Source organism: Lagopus muta, chromosome Z (genome assembly GCF_023343835.1).
Source record: "Lagopus muta isolate bLagMut1 chromosome Z, bLagMut1 primary, whole genome shotgun sequence".
Taxonomy (NCBI): domain Eukaryota; kingdom Metazoa; phylum Chordata; class Aves; order Galliformes; family Phasianidae; genus Lagopus; species Lagopus muta.
In genome coordinates this window covers 34,668,586-34,690,341 of record NC_064472.1, presented here as the reverse complement: position 1 = coordinate 34,690,341, position 21,756 = coordinate 34,668,586, and the positions used below count along the sequence as shown (strand labels likewise).

Below are 21,756 nucleotides of genomic sequence, written 5' to 3'. Positions count from 1 at the left end.
CACAATTATCCCTAATAATCACAAAGTAGATATATGTTTTGAAGTATTCCAGTTAACAGGGTATTTCACAGTGCAGAAAACAAGAGTGGGCACTAGAGGGCAAAGTGAGATTATAGACAAGTGTAAGAATTGCAGGTAAATGTGTGTATATTTTGGCAAGACAGCATTTCTCTTGATCACCCAGCTGCCTATTAGTCAATAAACTGTTATTGGGTGTACAGAAGGGATTTTAAAGAAAAATGAACTATTGATGAAGAAAGGAAGAGGATCTCAGAGACAGTGGATATGAGCTTGCAAACCAGCATTTGATTTCAATTAATTTTCAGTCATCTGTGAGGTTACAGAAATTATTTGTAAAGAGACAGTGTCTCGAAGACTCATGTAAGCATAGAGACTTTGGTACAGACATGGCTGTTGGACAAAAAAGAGGTAAAAAGCAAATGCCAAACAGTATTTACAGTGTTTCATTGGTTTTTCAAAGAAAGGTAGAGAGTCTGTAAGGCAAAGAAAGAAAGGTAAAGAAAGAAATGTAAAGAGTCAGCAGATCCTTTCTCTCACTTGCCATTATAGTATTTTGGAGCGAGCTGTATTTTATCACCACTGTGTTACCAGGTTAGCTGTATATGATGCCCTTGACCTGAAACCTTCCAATATTTTTTCCACTTAGAATTCTTCTGGAAATTAAGACATTTATAGTAAGTACTGTTCTGAATATAAATCATTTTCAAATGGAAATGAATAAAATTGTGAACATGAAGACTTAAATCCAGGTAGAAAATTTAACACAGACAAACAAAATCTTTCCAAGCTGAGAGTGCTTATAAGTAAAAAAATGCCACAAAAGATGTACACTAGTGCTTTGCTGCACAGATTCTGGTCCCACATTCTCAGTTGTGGCTGTTTTTCATGGCTAGTTTCAGAGCATGTTTTTTACATGTGCAATGCTGCACTTTTTAGGAAACTTAATGAAAATGCATATGATTTAATCTATGCAAAGTCTGTTTCCAGGAGTATATTTATGAGACTGGAATCAACTGCCTTGTATATGACACGAAACTTAAGAGTAGCTACAGCTGACCTTCAGAGTACTTATTCCAGACTTTACTGTGGCAGATTTTTTTCACAAGAAGTCACAGTCATATACAGCTGTCCAAAGCAATTCTTCCACAGGTTTAGCATGTTCTGCAAACTGTGCCTGTACTTCATTTGTAAATTGAAGAGAGAGAGAGAAAGAGAACAAAACCAAATGAAGGGGGGGGGGGGAGGGGGGGGGGGGGGGGAGGGAGGGGAGAAGTATAACAAAATCTGTGTGAGTAACTTCCCAAACAATTATCCAGGATTAGCCCTTGCAGGTAGAGAGGACAGCTGTAAACCCCTCTAATCAGAGATGTGGACTGGAGAGAGGAGCAGGAGCTGCTCATGGGGAAAGTAACTTTCCTTTAGAAAATTTGTGCATTGCATAAAAGGTGAAAAAGTAAGAACTTGATACTTCCCAATATGGTGACTGTGGTTTTATATACAAAATAATCCAATATTATAAATGTAGGAAAGGTGAGTCATTTATACCAGCGTTTTCCATATTTATATCAAGAAATCTTGGTAAGGCACAGCATTTCTTTTCAACACAGAGTTCCCATAGGAGCAAACTCTGACAGGGAGAGCAAAGACAATGCCTTCTTAGCCTGCAGCCACTCTAGGGCTGAAGCCACCTCTACAAACTGGAGGGCAACTATGGTGCTGCAGTGGGACCCCTCCCTTCTGCGCCAACTCGCAGCTGAGCCTACCTTGTTTCCAAACAAATTTAGCTTCCTCATCAGTTGCATCCTGGGTGAATGCCTCTTCTCTCTGTATGATACTAAAGCCAAAACCTAGCACACATGAACCTCTGTGTCCTCTGTTTTAATTTCACTGAAGGAGTGCTAGTTTTGAAGCAATGGTACTTCATGAGTAGATGAGCGCAGGGAAATGCATGTCCTTCCTCATGTCTCCTAGCAAGAGACAGCAGGGTGAATTGATTCTCCAGAACCAGCCTTCTTTCACTCAGACTCTTTCTGATTGGGGTTCTGAAACCAGATGTTAACTTCAGTGATGAATAATTCAAAATTCTGAGCAAATAACAGCCTGAGACCCAATCCAAGTAACAATTCCTCATCTGATTTTTGAAAATACGGCAGTATGCAGAAAAGCCATTAATGTTTATCTCCGCAAAATAACTTTAGAACAGCATTTGCCAAGTCAAAACCCACACTAAGAAGAAGAAATAATAAGATTCCAAGCAGTGCATCTGTCCCCTTCACACCAGTTACTACGATGCCTACTCACTTTAGCTTTTACTGAATGTTGTATTCCCCAGGTTTCTTATCTTGGCAGGCCAGAGCCTTTACAGCTTCCTCTGGACTTAGCTGGAGGACTGAGTACAGCTAATTTTCCTAGAAAGGAAATATCTTGACAAACATATTTAAATAAATGAAAGTTTTTCTTCTACAACAACAAAAACAACAACAACAAAAACAACAACAAAAACCTCATAAACAACCCCCCCAAAAAGACAAACAAACAAAACCCACCCAACCCTGTTTTGCTTTGAATATTTATGAAAGTGCTGTTCTTTCATTAAGAAATTAATATGCTTTCTGTTCAGATCTCCTCGACTTAGAGATGGATTCAGTTCTGGTCTTCACTTTTTGTGTAGAGCTCATATTGGCTGTTGTAGATCTTTACTTGGGATTATAATTTTTAATAGTTAAAACTAAAACATTTCTGCTGCTGAACTCATGCTGTTTGCCTTTGGGCAAGGTTCAAAGCCTGTCACAGCTATTGACTGTATTCAGAAAGGATTTGGTCACCAGTACATTTCCCATTCCTTCTGAGTTCCCCATAGCAGGGCAACAGTCTCCTGAAAGTGTTGAAAACTATTACACAGCTTCTGTAGTAAGTGACTTAGTAATAGCTAAAGCCAAAAAAAGGGAATTTCCCTGAGCATTAATTCTTCCTGATGATTTGACGGGTCTGCTGGTCTCATCCCACTAAAACTGGGGGGCAGTGAGCTGGAGCACAGAGACTCATGACTCACTGCAGAGCTGGGTAGGTCTTTGATACTCAGTTGATCCTTTCGTTGCCTCCCTCTGCAAAACCCGTCTGCTGAAAAGTGATTGCTAAGGAGTCAGGAGGCCTGATGAGAGCCCTTGCAAGAATAGCGCTGAGTTACAGAAACGTGTTTTGCATGTTTCTCCTATGCTGAAAGCATAGTTGAAAGTCTTCTACTGATTACCTCTGTTTAGGATAGTAGCATATAGTCTGACAGATCAGTGAAAATAGTGAATACCCAAATCAATCTATTTTTATCAAGCTGTAGGGCAGGTTTTGAGTGTCAGGGTTAATCTAGAGGGCAGATCACCTGCTCCCATGAAAGACTCCAAGGAAGGAACAAGTAAAGAGAGTAATGGTGTCATGTGTCCTCCAGGTAACTTTGGGAGATCGGGTATGAGCTACCAGAAGGCTGTCTCTGGCCCCTCTTTTCCTTCCTTGTGCTCCACTCCAGCTGCAGGACAGTGGTGAAGAAAAGTCATGACTTTTAGAAAAAGCCTGCTTTTTCTAAAATACCCATTGCCTACAGTAGAGAAGGACCATCCTGAAAGGAGGCAAACACAGAAGGTTGGTTACAGATGACGAAAGCCAAGCAGGTGGGGTGGGACTTTTTTCCTTGAAATGCCTCCTGCCGGTTTCTGCTGTTGGTGACTGGCACTGGTGCTGAGGGAGGGCATGAAGACCACATCTATCAGGAACTGCGGGTGCTCTTGTTTTCCGTAGGAGTACTAACTTGGCACTTATTCACAATGGATTTTGCAAATCATGAAGCTGGATGAGTCTTTGTTGCTTTTACACGTTGTCCTGGTATTTGAAAATTGCTTCTCTGCCAGCTGCTGGATCTTATTACGGTCATGATCTCAGCTGCTGACAGGGTTAGTTACACCAGTTGACTTCCCAGAGGCACGCAGCGCAGGAGCTGTGTTGCAAAAGCTTGCAAAATGCTCTGTTGAGGCAGAGCATTTCAATAAGCGTCTGTTTAACTTATTTTCTTAAACATCTGTTTAATTCTGATCTATTATTTTCTCCTAAGAAAGGAATACTTAGCCAAGAAAAAACGTAGAAGAGAGTACCACACCAGCAGGAAAGCTCTGCATGCCTGTGTGACCCTACCATGGAGGTACCATGGGGGAGACACAGCCAGGGAAAACAGAGAAAACAGAATCCCCCCAAGAGATATCAGCTCGTTGCCATGGAGGGAGGGATTTCTTCCCTCTGTGGGACATGGCAGGATGGAGGTGGTTGCTCCACACTGCTTGCAGACAAGGCATGGGACAGCATCCCCCAGACTTCTTGGACTTTTGCATGAAATCCTACTATGTTATGTCCTCGGTGACTTTTTCACAGTACTAAATTTTAAACCTCCTGTGAGGTGGGATATGCTTCAACGTGAGTGCTAGTGGGAAAATATTGATTGCCGGAAGGCAGTTTATATATTATTATAATAATTGTTGATGATTTTCATCTAATTTATATTGAGATTTCAGAAGACTTAAGGGCAGCAGGAATCTTGTACATACGCATTTCCCCTGTCAGTAGTGTCCATATTTCACAGGAGCATGAATTAATAGATACTTCTGGGCAAGAAATGGAAAATTATTTCCTCTGTCTGAAGTAAAGTGCCCTCTTTATGCTATGCTGCCAGCCTTCCCTGTTAGCGTTGTTGTAGCACTGATTATCTAACAAGAAGAGAAAAAAAAAAAAAAGTTGCGTTTGAGTGATCACTCAAAATATTGCTCTGTCTTGGAAGACAAAGTTAGTGGGATTTACGGAGTAGCTTATTGGTGCAGGCAAGAAACCAAATTAGATTTAGATCAAGTTAAACTTGGCTAGGCTGAAGTAGCTAGGCAAGGTTAGGTTAGGCTTGGGTAGGGTAGAGTAGGCTAAGTTAGGTTAAGATGGGCTGGGCTAGGCTGGTCCAGGTGAGAGTAGGGTGGGCTAGGCTGTGTGAGGAGCATGGCTGGCAGTGTGGAGACATTTGAGGTTGGAAACTCCCTTCTCGGAAGTGCAGTACTGTTCCTGCTTAGTGCTACAAAAGAGTGACGTTGTGGGTGGGGGAAGAGGAAAGAGGAGGGGTGATATCCCAGCAAACAGCTGCTGCAGCTGTGAAGAGAAAAAAGGAGGAAGATCAGGAGCAGTTGCAGCAGTCTGACCCCCGCAACAGGTAATGTCCCGTGTGCAGGGATGACCTAGGCTGCTCGTCAGGAAAAGGAAGGGGAAACAAAGCAGTGTGGGATGTGCCTGTGAGAGAAAAGCACGTCTTTCTGCAGGGTCTCAGCAGCTCTCCTTCCTGAGCTGCAGCACTTGCAGCTTCCCTCAGGGTGGGAGGGGCAGAAGTTCAGACCAGGGTGACTTAGAAGGAAACCGTGTCAGTGAAAGGGCTTTTCTAGCAGACCTTTTCTAGAGAATTAAATAAATCTAAAGTAACACTGCTGCCTGGTTTCAGGGCAGGGGCTGCTTTGTCATGTGCAACGAGCCAGTCTGGGCTCAGGGAAGGCAGCTGGGAGTGCAGTTGCTGCCGTGGCGGGGAAGCACCCGGCCCACGTAGGCCCTGGCTGGGAAGGGTGGACCCCTGGGGGAGGCCTCATTTGGCACAGCCACCAAACAAGGTGCAGGCTGACCCTTTGCCCAGCCATGCTGACGTGGTTCTGCTGCTGAACGGCAGGGAGGAAAAGAAGCTTCAGAACATCTTGCCTGTATAAGATCAGAACGGCCCTGTGTTTCATCTAAGGGTTCTAGGTTTCCAGCTCAGAGCCAGAGAGAGTAAGGTGAGCACTGCCACTATGCAAGGCAGTGTTGGTTGCTAGCATTTCAGTGTATGTGTTATAAAATCAGCCACAGTAGGTAATGTGGAATTGAAAACCCAAACAACAGACAGCATATTGACCTTCTGTATCTCTTTACTGCAAGTCCCACGTCTTTTTCTTTCACCTGTTACCAGAGCACTGTGATGTGCAATGCTTTCAGTCTGAGAAACATTAAAAGCACTCCGGAAGCACTGAAGTGCACCACACTACAGACAACAGAGGCAGCAGAAACTCCATTTTTCAAACCAGGCATTGAGGAGACAGAATGAGATTGGCAAGATCAGTCAGTGAGCCTAAACTGAACTGCTGTCCACAGGAAGTTGCTGGACTTGCTGGTCTATGCTTTTCCTGCTAGGGTGCTGCAGCCACGGGCTATGTGAGGTGAATGTGGAGTGTTGCCTGCTGTGAGTTGAGCAGAGAAGGGAATCTAATTAAAGCCCATCTCGTCTGCCAGTGGCCAGTCAAACAGAAGAATGTCGATGAACTTTCTCTTGTGACACAAAACTGACAGAACAGGGAGATGGGTTAACTTCAATCTGCTCCTGACTACCTAGGAGAAGGGTCTGGCCTTAACACCCTGGAGATGAGGAAGATTATAGGGAACAACTGCATTTCCATTTCATGTGATTGCACTGACACCACCTTTTATACTTTGCAGATTTATTTGCATCTGCCGAAGTCATCTCTTTGGTCTTGGTACCTTTTGTGTAAGCATTAACACAGTGGGATGAAACCCCATTTTGAGATCAGGAGCACTCCTTCACTCAAAGAACACCAACACATGAGAGATCGATCTTCCAGGTAACAAAATTCCACAGTGCCTGCCCACACATCTCTATGCTTCATGGGCAATAATGGGGCTCTCTATAACAACAGCATGTACATTTAAAAGATCATGAGTTTAACATAGAATGGGTGCCATAACGACTAAATGCTAGCATGAAGCTGCAGTTACAAACACCTTGGTTACACTCTGCTTAGCTAAGATTAGGCTGTTCAAGAATTGCTAATACGATAACATCTAGCCAGTGGATGGAGGAAGAATTCAGAAAGTAAAAGCCACTGAAAGACATATTCTGAGGAAAAGAGATAGATTTAGCAGATGTGATAAGCTCTTCTCCAGAAGAGAGAGACCGTGTACTCAATGCAAAGCTCACATGGCAGTATGGGGCCAAACAGAGTGGCGGAGGCACTGTCTGGAAAGCCTTAGGATTTTTATGATGATTCCTATAGCTTTCCTACATTACAGGCTGGAGTAATAAGGCAATAAATCCCAACAATATTTTTTTAATCTTTTTGCCATGTACAGTGTCCCACTTGTTTGTGGTTTTTTTGGCTGGGTGGTTGTTTCTTTTTTACCTTAAGAAGAAAGAAATGTGCCATCCAGCAAGAAAGCAGGTGGAATTTTAGGTCATTTGGTCTTACTGGATTTCAGTCTAATTCAGCTGTATCATAGTTTTCCCAAAATAAAAGTTTACGGATTGTCTCTTGTCTTGTCTTCAAGTGTCCTACTTTGATAGTATCAATGTGCACTGATGTATCTTTGGAGGCAAACTGTGCCAACAAATCCTTTTGTGCTTGTAGAAGTAATTATTGGAATAACAGCCATTCTGTGTATCAGGAAGAGAGGAAGAAAGGCATTTACTATGATAACCGTAGGACATACTTCGATTAAAAATCTAAGTCAGATTACCTAAGTCAGTTTGCAAAAAAACAACAACAACAAACCACCAACCAAACAGCACAACCATCCATATTCTTATTATTTATTGTGATTGCTATTCATTATCTTGCTAACTTATTATTGTAGTAACCTTACTACAATGTTGGGAATGAATTATATTCATTTATAATGTTCATATATTCCAAAGCACAGAAATTCACTTTGCTTATGTGTGGACATAAAGGAAAAAAGGTTTGGTGGCAGACATTTCACAATAACACAAACACATGGGAACAAAGGGCAAGAGATCTTTGTAATTACTGGGACAGAGAATCAATTAGTTAGATGAACTCTTATAAAAAAATTAATACATTCATTTTCAAAAAAGATAGCCCTTTCTGTAGCTGGAGGACAGACGATCATCCTCTACAGAATAAGTGATAAGAAAATGTATTTATGGGAATTGAAATTAAATATCTCCAGAACCTATAGCATTCTGCAATCAGATTATTTGGAGTAGGTGATCTTTCAAGATCCCTTCCAATCCCTGACGTTCCGTGATTCTATGATTATTTATTAAAATCAGAATAGCTATAAAAATCTGTTGGCTTCAACAGACGATTCAATTTATTAAATGTAACTTGAAAGTGTGCAGAATGACACAGCTGAGAATTTGCTCCATCAAATAGCGTTATTGTGCTCTTTGCATCTGTTGTAATTTCCATGGAATTCAGTGGAAGGCATTATTTTTGGAGTTGTATTTAAATAATACAGTTTGCTTTAACATTTTCACCTCCACAGCTTTATCGTGAAGACCTACCTCTTTGTGTATGACCTGATGCAATTCTGTGGGCATTCCTGGATATTTACAAATATGATCATCAGGTACATGTCGTTTGGAAAAGGTAGGTTTCGTTCTGTGTTTCCCTTAAACATTTTAGGAGGCAGTGGTGTAGAGAAACTTAACAAAATGTAGACATACATAGCTCTGTCCAATACCATGGGTTGTAATTTTAATTAAGAAAAACATTGCTTCTTTTCATTAAAAAGGATGAACAATTTACTTGTATACTGCAGCAAAAATTGAGCTTTTTAATATTCAGTACTGTGCCAGCAACATTTAGATTTAGATGCAGACCTACATGGGAGTACGTCAAGTCATTATGGTATCAGTCCTATTGAAGCCACTGGGAGGGAAGATGTTTGTAATTACTGCACACAACTTTGCATCTCCCAAAACTTCACAGCATATTTCTCTTTCAGTTTCAGTTGTCTGAAGTTAATGCACAGAAATAGAAAACAAATGACTGGAAATTCAAAATAGTTTAGAGGTGGCAGTTGGGGATACATAACACATATTTTGTGGTCTAGCTGATTTAGGAGGTATCATGGGTACAGATACAGGCAGGAACTTCAGCATCTCCTCATATCTTATGCTTCTTCATGTTTGGAAATATCCTAAAGGGATATCTGTAAACCAACATATCCTGTGCAGTGTCTGCCAGTGCATCAAATATAGACACTCCCATTCTTTTCTCTGCTTCCTGCCTCTGTGTGAGATCTGCCTGAGGGTAGGGAGGCCCTTCAGAGGAATCTGGATAGGCTGGATCGCTGGGCTAGGACAAATGGGATGAGGTTCAACAAGGCCACGTGCGGGGTCCTGCACTTTGGCCACAACAACCCCATGCATGTTACAGGCATGGGGCTGAGTGGCTGGATGACTGTGAAGAGGAAAGGGACCTGGGGGTGTTGGTTGATGCTCGGCTGAACATGAGCCAACAGTGTGCCCAGGTGGCCAAGAGGGCCAACAGCATCCTGGCCTGCATTAGAAATAGTGTGGCCAGCAGGAGCAGGGAGGTGATCATCCACCTCTACTCAGCACTGGTGAGGCCGCACCTCGAGTACTGTGTTCAGTTTTGGGCTCCTCACTACAGGAAAGATGTTGAGGTCCTGGAGCGTGTCCAGAGAAGGGCAACGAAACTGGTGAGGGGTCTGGAGCACAAGTCTTATGAGGAGCAGCTGAGGGAGCTGGGATTGTTCAGTCTGGAGAAGAGGAGGCTCAGGGGAGACCTCACTGCACTCTACAACTTCCTGAAGGGAGGTTGTGGTGAAGAGGGATTTGGCCTCTTCTCCCAGGCAACAAACAGGACCTGAGGAAATGGCCACAAGTTGTGCCAGAGGAGGTTTAGGTTAGACATGAGGAAGAACTTTTTCTCTCAGAGAGTGGTCAGGCACTGGAATGGCTGCCCAGGGAGGTGGTGGAGTCGCCGTTGTCCCTGGCAGTGTTCAAGAGGCGTCTGGATGAGGAGCTACAAGATATGGTGTAGTGCTTGTGGTAGCATTGGTGATGGGAGGACAGTTGGACTAGATGATCTTGTAGATCCTTTCCAACCTTGTGATTCTGTGATTCTATAATCTGCAGACACAGCAGGCTGCCTTTTTCCCTCCCTAAATCTCTGCTTCTGCTACCTGAAATTTTGGTACCATATGAATTCTATTTCTTGTCATTTCCAGGTGCAACAGGCAGAATCAAACTCAGCAGTTGGTCTGGACTTTTGCTTTGTAACCAATTCCAATTTTCTTCTTTATTTTTCCTGTAGATTCATTGGCCGACACGTTTTACTCCATAGGTCTTGTGATGCGCCTTTGTCAGTTGTTGTCTATACTGGAGATCCTACACATCCTCATTGGCATTGATAAAAGCCGTCTCTTCCCCAGGTTTTTGCAGGTATGTCCTTAGCTGTATTCTACAACTTATGTAATTCTGAACTAGCCATGCTACTCTGAAAGGTCTGGATGCCTACCTGTGCGATCTATTGTGGTTTAGCAGGGGGGTTGAGCATTATGATATCTTGAGGTCCCTTCCAGCCCCTGTAATTCTGTGGTTTGCTGGTGTTTTTTATACTGTGGTCTTGCTTTCTGCTGGGAGTTCAACTAGGTTTTGGAAATTTTTTTTTTAATGCATCAGAAAAAGTAAAACTGTTGACTTGAATTTACCTTCAAACCTTTCTAATCTTTAACATTTGAATAATGGTGAAACTAGTGTAGCTCTCTGCAGTCAGAAGGTAGAAGACTAAGAGTAAGTTAGTTGTGTTTTTAGTTTTCTAAATAGTCCATTTTTGCCAAGTGACATATTACAAGGGTGAACATGTTCCTCTTTTAAAATCTCCATTAGAGATGGACTGACAGTAGAGATCTCTGTTCTTCATGCTGCTCATGCAGTATGGTATCAAATCTGCCAAAAACAATTAACTGCTTTTTCTCCCTGCTTAAATCCATACATTCGTACACTAATCAGGATTTTTATTTTATTTTATTTTATTTTATTTTTTGAAAAGCACCCAATCTCATATATATATATAATCCTTTAACAAATCTCATGTCATTTCTTGGAGACAAGAGCAGTCCGGTAAGCCTGCCTGGCATTAGAGTGAGGTCTTCCTTTGGAGAGTTTACACACTCCCCAACCCTGACATGGTCTGTTCTTTTCACACCCATCCCTACGGAAGCAGAGATCAGGGAAGCCGGCACATGCACTTCTGTGAACCAGCACAGAAGACAGCAGATGTGAACTGTAAGCAAGAAAACAGTGATCTTTCTTGTGTACTGCAATTAGTGCAGTATTATCCAGGGCAGCATTAACAGGGTGAGTCAGAGAAGGATTTGGCACTGTGACTCTCAGCATTTGCCCTATGGTAAAGATAGATGTGGATCTTTACTTGGCTGTTTCCCCATCAAAAAAACTGTCTTATCTTGATGTTAGCATCACTTTCATGCTATCCAGATAAGGTGCACAGACTTCTGAATACAGGCTCTGTTTTCATTTGCGTTGGTCTGTTTTTGTTGTGACGGTACAGCTTAAGCATCTGTGTGCTTACATTAATCCTTTGTGCTTTGCCATGCCTTCCTCTGCATCTTGGGACATATTTTCCATAATGCACTGGAAAAAAATGGTAGGGAGGCTTATCTTACCACAGCCTGCTGGGCTACTGCCAATAGTGCACTGTAAGGCTGCAATAATTTGGTAGTGGTTGTAGCAGTTCTTTTTTTCCACTGCTTTTTCTGACTGTAAGTAAACAACATCCTTAGATGCATCCCTGGGGGTGCATGTTTATGCACATCCACAGTTAAGTTAGTCTCAGAGATGAGAACAGGTGGTAATGGCAGTGCTGTGGGAGCAAATGGACGGAGGTAAATCACCTTCAATAAAACCAGCTGCAAATGCACCCCTGTGACAGCTGATTTTTCTGCTGACTCTATTGCAGAAATAAGCTTTTAGTGGAGTTTGAATGAAGAATTTGCAGGGTACATGTTGAGATACACATTACAGACAGTGCAAAAGCAAGCTTGGGTGTTTTCAGGAAAACCAATTTGGGACAGCCTCACTGAGGGACAGTTTCAGACTGTCAGAATTGTGAGAAGAATTAGGTAGGTCAAGGCCAAGCCACACTGCAACAGAAGGACAGTTCTCATGTAATGGGTGCTCTTGGGAAAGAGAAGTGGAGGGAGGGGCACAAAGCTGGTGCAAATGAATGTCCCTCATGGCATTTGCAGACTGGGTGACTGAGAAGAGGCCAGGAGACAGGGTATCACGTGTCATTGCAGTTGCCAAAGCAGTGAAATTTAATATTCTTCTGTTCAGGGAGTAAAAACAGATGGCACTGACACTTCAGCAAGAGATGTAGGGAAAGACTGCTGTTTCTCAGGTGCTAATGATATTGCATAGTCACTGTTATTAGTAAATGGAAATGAATGTGCAGTCTGCTCCTGCGCAAGCCTCAGCTAGTCTGATCTGTTCTGTTTCACTTACTTATTTAAATGCCCAGGCTGCCTTCTGGAAATTTACCCTCTTCTATGGCACTCACTGTATCCTGTGAGAGACCAGTGCTGGGACAGGAAGGAAACTCCAGTTTAACACAAAGATCAAGAAGGAATTAAAAATGAAACCGTTTTACTTACGCTTTGTGATGTGTTAGCACATACTTCCCTTTTCTGAACATGAAAACATTGGACTTCTGGTTTTGCTACTTTTTTTTTTTTTTTTTAAGGGAGTAGTGACAGAGAAGGATGTATTTTCATTTGTGCAAGAGACAGATGATCTATACAAGTGAACTGCATCTTAGCAGTTTGTATATGTCTGTAAACCTAGGTATATACATTCATGAATGCGTGCACACGTGTATTTACACAATTCCAGATATGTGTGCCTAGGATCACACCGAGTGACATTTCCTGGAAGTGCCTCTTTCTCAGGTAGCACTGTGTCCTTCTCCTTGCTTCAGTTCTCACAGAGAAAGATATGTTGAACTTTTCATTACTGTGATAAAGCTTTTGTTTCCAGGTGACACACTTCCTTGTGGCAATTCCTTGAAGTATCTTTCATGCTAACAGAATTGCAGAATTCTCTCTCCACAGCGCAGTCTGATTTTAGGGTCTGTAACAAACTGCCTCCAGGACCAGCACTGTCCTCCGTTACCATTCTTCACCAAAACCCTTTTAACTCAGTTTCTGTTCTATTTATTCTCCGCAGCCCACAATCCCATTCAATATTCCACTTCTTCTACTTGAAAAAAAAATAACCCACACTTATTTTTAAATTATTATATATTGAGCTGTAATATTGCTACAGTACATTTTAAGCTGGAGCACTGCCTGTTCAATCTATTTTTTTAAATATTTTTTTATTCTATCTTTTCATTTGTAAAGGAATACCTTTTGGATCATCTAAGGGTCAGCCATTAGGAAAATGGTGATATGACATAAATGTTATGGCCACAATCGATATAAATGATGAGGTAAAAGCCATTTCTTCTATCCAGGAATAAGAAAGGAAGAAAACCAAGTAATTTAACTTTTCTTCCTAATTTTTGCAAATCTCCCATGAGAGAGATCCTTCAAGATTCAGATCTCCAAGCTATGAAAAGCAGAGCTGGGAATGTGACATTACTGCTGTCTAGCATACTGTTTTGCTAAAACAGCATAGAAACGAGAGTTATTGAACATGCTAGCCTGAGTTCACAGTTCTTTTTTTTCCTTTCAGATCACTGAGAGAATAATTGTGTTGTTTGTCGTGATCAACAGCCAGGAAGAAGTTCAAGGGAAATACATTGTGTGTGTTTTATTTTTCCTTTGGAATTTATTAGATGTGGTCAGGTAAGAAGTCAGTGGTGGAACTGTGAAGGGAAAGTGGTTTGTTCTTCTTACTATATTGAAATTGACAGAAAAAAGTTTTTTTCAATTTTAAATAAAAGCTTAGACTTGATAAGCTGCTTACTAATTTTCATAATAATTGGCATATCTGGGAGACAGAGTAATTTACAGAAGCAAATCACTGCATTAACATTTCTGGTTCAAAGGATTGGACTTTATTAACAAAAAGAATGAAGAAAATCCTAGCAATGTACAGAGGAGTGGCAGTTTCCCAGTGTGATTTACAATCCCATTGTTTTAGTATTTAAAAGCACAGCTATTTGTTTTAATATGTCATGTTGATCCAAAGACAGTTGGCACAGCAAGGCAGCACCTGCGGAACTTATTCTTGAGATTGAAAAGTTATTCTGCATTTAATTGCACTGTGCTTTATATGGAAAGCCAAGGAGCTCCTGCTGCAGAGAGCAAGAATTTTGGTGTAGTTAGACACATAGGAAGAACTCAGAAGAGACAAAAAGGACACAACACAGTTTAGGATTTATATCTCAGAAGATCTGTGTGGTGACCGTGGTGGAATATAACAGTGCAAATTCCATCTTGCTGATTTTTGCTTTGATATCTGCAGTCAGTAACATTTTTCAAATGTTACTTAAGCCTCTGTGAGCCTCAGTTGGTAGACTTACAGCAAGGAGAGCAGATGGAGTCAAGCGTTCAAACAAGGCAAAGCCCTCATGATAACCTCCCAACAGGAGCTGATTTCTTTATGGGTTACACACTGCCTATCCATCTAAAATAGTCCTCTGCTATTTTGAATACACTGTTTTGAGGACTGACTGGGGAGTACGTATTTAAGCAACAGAAGAAATGCTTATTACAAGAGACCTGGAAAAGGAATCTGGCTGGTAGGATTGATAAGAAAGTCTGAAGCTGAATTAAAATCTGTTTGTACCACACGGGTTAATAAACCACTTGTCTTGTTTGGATCATCACTCCATTTATTTTTGAATTTAGTAAAGCTGACAGAGTAGAACTTAATTTCAAATGAAAACATTCTGCACAGCCAGGGAGAGGTCAAAAGTGTAAATAATATTGGCTATACAGTCCTGTTGATGCATGATAGTTCTGTAAATACATGATGATTTTACATTATTGTTGACAAACAGAATCCAACTTCATGTCAGTAACAGTGGCTCTTTAATAGGTAGGTAGGATGTAGTGGTTGGAAGCAGCAAGTATACAATTAAAACGTGAATGCATAAAGTAACTCCTGCTGACTCAGACATCTTAACTGGTTTACTTTACAGCACCTGTGCTGTGGTCTAGCAGTTCAGAGGAGCATTAGACATTATTCCATCCCTCAGCATATGAGTCTTGAAGTATTACCAAACACTAGCACATAGTTCTTTAGGGACATAAATCCCTGTGCATTAGGGCTAGTGATACACTGATGGCAAATACTGCAAAGTTTTCCATGTCTGAGCTTTCTTGCTTATGTCATAGACAGTCCAGAGAGGTATATAGAGGGGGAGTTGCTGTCTCCTTTTTCCACTGGATTGAGGTTAAGCCTTAGAAACACTAATTTTAAAAAGAGAGAAGTTGTAGAGGGTAAGCTTGAGAGAAACTGATAACATTTCTAGCCTTCCAGTCTCCTACAGTCCAGGAATTATACAAAATTAGTTTAGTTAATTAGTAGAAGAAGTATGAGGTTTGTTTAATGCTGGCTTTATCTGTCAGAAGCAGTTCTGGCTTACAGTGGTTTACCTTTTTTTAGATATCTCTAGAATTACCACAGGGCAAAGAGCCTTTCAGATGACCAGAAATATGAATGGACAAGCTTCTGCACTGTCCAGAAAGCCATTTGTTAGTTATAGGTCACAGAAGCTTGCTATCTTTAGCTCACTTTTGGACACTGAGGTCCTAGGCGTTCAGGTCTCCTCGTGGGAGGCATCAGCATCAGCAGCCACACTAAGAACAAAATGCTGCAGTAGACTGGAGTGCTACTACTTTTTTTTTTTTTGGTACCAATGATCCCTTCTGAGGCCTAGAGGGGGGACAGCCATACTACAGAAGAGTGAATACCTGTGTGTGGCTGGCTGTTCAGTCTCTAGCAGTGCTGTAACTATTCTAGTGGACATACATAAGCATTTTCTTAACCAACCAGCAGTCATGCTGCACCTGCCCCTCCCTTGTAATGTGCCCATCTGAAATCTGCTGTCTGATGCACTGAGTTGGAATCATGCACTTTGGGCTGGAGAGCTGTCTTGCTGTCTGCCTGCTCCAGGTTAGCACTGCAAATAACACTTGTGAAAACTGTGAACTATCCATTTTTCAACCTGAATGAGAGTCTGAACAAAATTTCTAAAGTTACGCTCTGGAAGATTCTCAGATGCATACTTCTACACTCTTCTGCAACCCCCTCAGATTTTTCAGTAATGCTTCTTTAAAGACACGCTTATTCCATCTGAGATCACCTCCTCTTCCTCTTGCTGTAGGTACACTTACAACATGTTGGCAAGGATGGACATACACTACTTACCACTGACATGGCTGAACTTCTCACTGTGCATCCTGCTCTACCCGCTTTCAGTTCTGGCTAAAGGTAAGGAGATGGGATGGGGGACCAACCACAGATTCATTTATCTTCTCCAATAAAATTTAATCTGTTCAATTGTTATTTGTGTTACTAAGACATTTCTGTGTTGCCAAAGCAGACATAAATGTTTCTGTACAGTCTAATTAACCTTTGTGTCACTTGTCTTTTCTGTGACTTCTTTCTTTTTAGGAGTTCTCTGTTTTTTAAGAGTATGGTAAAACACACAGATTCCAGACTGACTGCATTAGCCTAAAAATAACAGTGCTGCTTTTTTCCCCACTGAGGCTGACACTGTCAGCTTAGCCATGCTTAGCCACTTATCACGCTTGCACTGGGAAACGTGCCCACCAAGATCATATGGGCAGCAGCACAACTGCAGCAGTGGCAGAATTTTTTATGAACAGTAAAATCTCCTAATTCTTGTGTTTATAGAAAGTAATACCTCAGGCCTACAAAACTGAACTTGTGGAGAAAATGTGTAACTGTGCATATAAATGACATGGCAAGTTCAGCATACAGCGTGGCTATCTGTGCCCTATGAAGCTTTTTTACTATGATCTTCTACTTCCTTTGACCAAAGGCTTACCATGTTATTTTGCAGCATTTACGATCTGTGTATCACTACCTTATTTTGAATCCTTTGGCACATACTCCATCAAGCTGCCATTTCCATTTGCCTTCTCAGTCTACTTCCCCTATGTTCTGAAAATGTACCTGCTGGTGCTGTTTACAGGTAAGTATCTCATCCTTCAGAATGCCAGGTCTCAACACAGCTGTAGTGCCCTTGACAACTAAAAATTGCAATCAGATCAGCGTAGCTCCTTTCACAAACTGTAACTTTCTTTGCAGTACCTCGTGGACAGTACTGCAGGATGGCTCAAGTGCAGCTGATTTGAATTCAGATGTTTTTCATACACAAATAATTGATTTTGCAAGAAATGTGTGTGTGTTGGAGAGATAATATATATATATTTTTTAATACATATATAAAGTTCTTAAATTATCTTGGCCTTATACAGACTTTAGAAGTTTTCTTTTTAATCAGGTCCTATTTGGCCATATTCTGTGCTATGCTTCCTCACTCATTACTCTCAGTTGGTATGAAGACTCACATCTATATTAAGACTTGTGTGGCCTATTTATTCGTCAGAGGGATTTAAAAAAAGCCAAAAATTGCATATAATCTGAGCTTTTTCTCCTTCACAACAATATGCTGTTGTAAACATGTGGACTACAACTAACCTTGCGGCTAAGCCTTTGTTCTGTTATTGGCTTTAAGGCTAATTGGAAGAATCTCATCATTGTAATGTAGTATTCAGTTTTTACGTTCATGAAAGGGACCGTTCAGAGTTGCCATACAAAGGCTTGTATTATTTCTCCTACATGAACTGAGGGTGCTTGGGACTACCTTCCCTTGTTCTTACACCATTTTGTGTTTTAATTCAGGTATGTGCTTCATCATCCGGAACCTCTTCTCAGAAAGGAAGGCTCACCTAGAGACAGGCAACTCCAAAAAGAAAAGAAACTAAGCTGATACTTCCTTCTGAAATATGAAATATATTCCTAGAGGGCTACTACGTGTCATAGGCAGAGAAGAAGAGACAAAGATTTTCCATGCATAACTCCTGTTTGCGTGCACATTATCCAGCTGTGTTGAATCTTCAGAAAAGAAACATCTCTAGTGCTCCTCAAAAATGGACCAGCTTGCAATAACTTGTTACTTTTGAAAGTTTTGACGTCAAATATCAGGATTTTTAAAAATGAGTATTTTTCTAATAAAAGAGGACTCAGGGCTCACTCAGAAAAAAAAATGTAGAAGAGTGCCTTCACCACAGTTACACTAACAGCCCTTATTTTGGTGTTAATTCTTGCCTTATCATCATCAGGTATTCTGTAACAACACCACCACTTCATGTATTATATTAAACAAACATGTATGTGCCTCCTATATATAAATTGGCTATAATTTCTCAAAGAGCTGAAGCTGGAAGCTTTGCATCCTATGAGATTCATGTGCTGATTGCCTCAGACATTCACAAAAGACCCCTGACCTTCTGGCCCATTCTGCCAAAGAGATTCCAGCAAAGTAAACCGTGAGGGCAAATGATCAGGTACCCGGGTACTACGTATCACTGTGCTGGGAGAACCTTTATCATTGATGTGATTTTTCTTCCATGCAGAACAGCAAACACATTAGAAGTGTGAGTTGATAGTGTGAAGGTAACGACCATCAAAAAACCTCGTGCAAAATTCTACCAGTTTTACTTCAGTCCAGTGCCTCTTTTACTTCTATTGGACTACTTGTAAGGAAGCAACCAGAGCACAGTCTTTTGTATTTGGGAGTCACAAACATATAGCAGCCCAGGAAACCCTGTAAAAAGGAGAAAACAGACTGTACTTGCTGCAGAAATAACTGCATAGGGATGTTTCTTATGTTTCATCCATGTTGCCTATCACCTGCATTTTACTTCATGGAGCTGAGGGAGAAAACTGAGGCTCTTTTTGGGGAAACGATGGAAGAGTTAAAGGGGAAATTAACACTATTGCATTACAAAGAGGCTGTTAGTACAGCTTTCTAAACCATGCTCTTAAGAGGATGTTCAAACTGTTTTAAGTAGCAGACTGGTCTTGACCTACTGTAATTTTTATTCAATATACGTGGCAGACAGTGCCTGCAGACTGTTGCGACCACTGGGATATATGCACACCTAAGCAATGGGATCCTACATGCAGTAGTTTAATGGGGAGCCTGGGTATTTTGAAAGCAGTGCAAACAAGAGTTAGTAATTTGGCTGTTGTTACAGACACAGAGGTACTTTCACTTTGGACTTCTGCCTGACCCAAACCACTCCAAATGCAGACAGTCTGCATAAAGAAAAGGATAATCAGCTGAAAACCGGTGGCAACTTCAAAGGACAGAGCTGAAACAGGAACACTTCACAACTGCATGACACTGTAATATGCCAAGTGCAACACAGACATTTCCCCTCGTGGTGATTCAATCGAATACATCTGAACTAAAACCAGAGTTAATAGTACAGGAAGGATGTGGAGCTGTTGGAGTGGGTCCAGAGGAGGGCCGTGAAGGTGGTCAGACGGTGGAAGAACTTCTCTTATGAAGAGAGGCTGAGGGAGCTGGGCTTTTTCAGCCTGGAGAATAGGCTCTGGGGAGACGTCATTGCAGCCTTCCGGTACCTTGGGGAGCTTATAAGCAAGAGGAGACAGACTCTTTACATAGCCTGATAGGGATAGGACAAGGGAGACTGGCTTTAAAGTAGAGGGGAATAGATTTGTGTTAGTTAGAATGAAATTCTTAGAATACTCAAGAGGGTGGTGAGGCACTGGCACAGCTGCCCAGAGAAGCTGTGGGTTCTTCGTCCCTGGGGGTGCTCAAGGCCAAACTGGATGGGGCAGCCCGGGCTGGTGGGACACAGCCCTGCTCACAACAGGAGGCTGGAACTGGAGAATCTTCAAGATCCCCTCCAACTATTCAGTGACCCTGTAGGAGGAAACATGACATCTTATATTGGGTTTATGCTGCACAAAGGAAGGTGCGTGGTTGGCTTCTGTGAGAAGAGGCCCACAGCTGTGACGTGGCCAGGGGGCTGGTATGAGACGACTCCAAAACAGCTACCATAGGACACCAGTGAACCTATTAACACTGTGAGTAGTGCTTCTGCGGAAACGTTATCTGAGAAAATGTTGGAAACACTGCACACTAGCTGTGAGGGAGAGGAGCAAAAATGTGTGAGCAGCAGCCCTGTGGGTGCCAAGGACAGTGCAGCAGGAGGTGCTCCAGGCACAGAGCAGAGCTCCGAGTGCAGCAATGAAGGACGGCAGCTGTGGATGTGGACTCACTGAAGAAGCCATGGAAATGCTGGAGCAGCCTTTTCCAGATGGCCTCTACTCCACAGTGAAGACATATGCTGGACCAGCTCTTGAAATACTACAGCCCATGAGCAGGGCCTGCACCAGTGCAGATGCTGAAGGAGGGATCCCACACGAGGGCAGGGTGCAGTATGAGAAGAAAGCAGCAGAAAAGACAAAGTGTTATCACAATGCCTGTTTTCCCATCCCCCTTGACAGGAATTAAGAATTGAAGTTGAGCATGTAGGAGGGAATGTTTTTGTATTTGTTTATAACCACACCATGCTTATTTGGCAATAAACTGATCTTCCCCTGACTCAAGTTTGTTTTGCTCATGATGGTAAATGGTGAATTTCCCTGCCTTCAACTCAGCCCACCTCTGAGATTTTCTTCCTGTTCTGGTTAGGAGGCTGGGTAAGCATCCAGCAACCAGCCTGCTCAAACCCAGCAAAGATATTCATGTTTGCTTGTTTTAATACAAAAATACATATTCTGCTTCCATTGCACTGATTCTAAAAGCTGGCTAAAAGGCTGGAATTTAGAACAATTCTTTGAAATCACTGTGAGAAGGAACTCCAGCATATAAAGCTACTTACAGGAAACTTCCTCCATTCCTGGTACACAGGTAAGTTGGGGCAGACGAGAGGGGGATTTAGGGAAGAAAGCCCTCGATGTATGATCACAGTAGGACACTGTAACTTCAACTCCACCTTATGTAATTTCTGGAAAGGTCAGGACTGGGCAGGCAAAAAAAAAAGTGCCTCAAATACTGCCTGGCTTCTTTCCACATCCGGGAAAGAAAACCCTTGAACAAAATAAGCACTTTTCTTACATAACTATATGAAGACAACAAAGAGCCATCTCTATACACAGGGGTGAAAGAATGTCGCTACAAAGTGATACATAAACATTCACTTCAGGAACAGAAGCATATCTACATTTGTCTTACATTTAAAAAAAATCTGTCTTTATACAACTTCCTGTGAGACTAAATTCATAAATATATATATGAAATGTGAAAATGGATTTGTATGTAAAAATTGAAGAAACATTTTAAGTTTTATAAGCCACTGTTCAATGCTCTTTTTGCTTGCCTACAGAACAGCTGTGCTGGAATCACAAGAACTCAACCTATTGGCTGCTCCAGCTCCAGCTGCCTTTGCTGCCTCGTCACACATCTAAACCTCAGCAGCAATTAACTTGTCCGCCTCAGTCCTTGAAAGTCACTGTCTCCAGAGGAGCATTCTATTTTGAAAGAGATCACCTAGTAATAAAAATAATACTCGTTTCTTCAGCACCACCACACAACTGGAGTAACAGTCTGTCTCCATCACAGGCCATGCATATGTTACCAGGAAAAGCAGCCCAACAGAAATGGAACACCACATAAGAGGATACGCTACAAGCACCCAACAGTGAACTTCTCAGCCTGTCAGAGGATTGTATTTCTGATTAGCTTTTGTTTAGTTCTGTGGGTTAACACACAGTTGTATACTATGTTGGAGTATTTCCACTATATACATATATACTCCAATTCAGCAGCTTGTGTACTGTTCCACTATGCAAACTGTAATGCAGCACATGAGCGT

General features: G+C 41.7%; 1 protein-coding gene across 1 annotated transcript; it reads left to right on the top strand.

The window, feature by feature from the left end:
• The first annotated feature begins 5,143 nt into the window (after positions 1-5,143).
• Positions 5,144-20,444, top strand: HACD4 (3-hydroxyacyl-CoA dehydratase 4). Its single transcript, XM_048931693.1, has 8 exons — positions 5,144-5,251; positions 6,553-6,695; positions 8,359-8,462; positions 10,158-10,285; positions 13,598-13,710; positions 16,200-16,306; positions 16,902-17,033; positions 17,747-20,444. Exons 2-8 carry the CDS (start codon positions 6,622-6,624, stop codon positions 17,827-17,829), a joined length of 741 nt encoding a protein of 246 aa, XP_048787650.1. The 5' UTR covers positions 5,144-5,251; positions 6,553-6,621; the 3' UTR covers positions 17,830-20,444.
• Positions 20,445-21,756: the final 1,312 nt, after the last annotated feature.

Excerpts from the sequence above, each read along its gene's own strand:
- HACD4 (XM_048931693.1), top strand. The coding sequence starts at position 6,622 with ATGAAACCCCATTTTGAGATCAGGAGCACTCCTTCACTCAAAGAACAC. Across the intron at positions 6,696-8,358 it reads ATGAGAGATCGATCTTCCAG|CTTTATCGTGAAGACCTACC; the intron begins GTAACAAAATTC and ends TCACCTCCACAG. Across the intron at positions 16,307-16,901 it reads GCTTTCAGTTCTGGCTAAAG|CATTTACGATCTGTGTATCA; the intron begins GTAAGGAGATGG and ends GTTATTTTGCAG.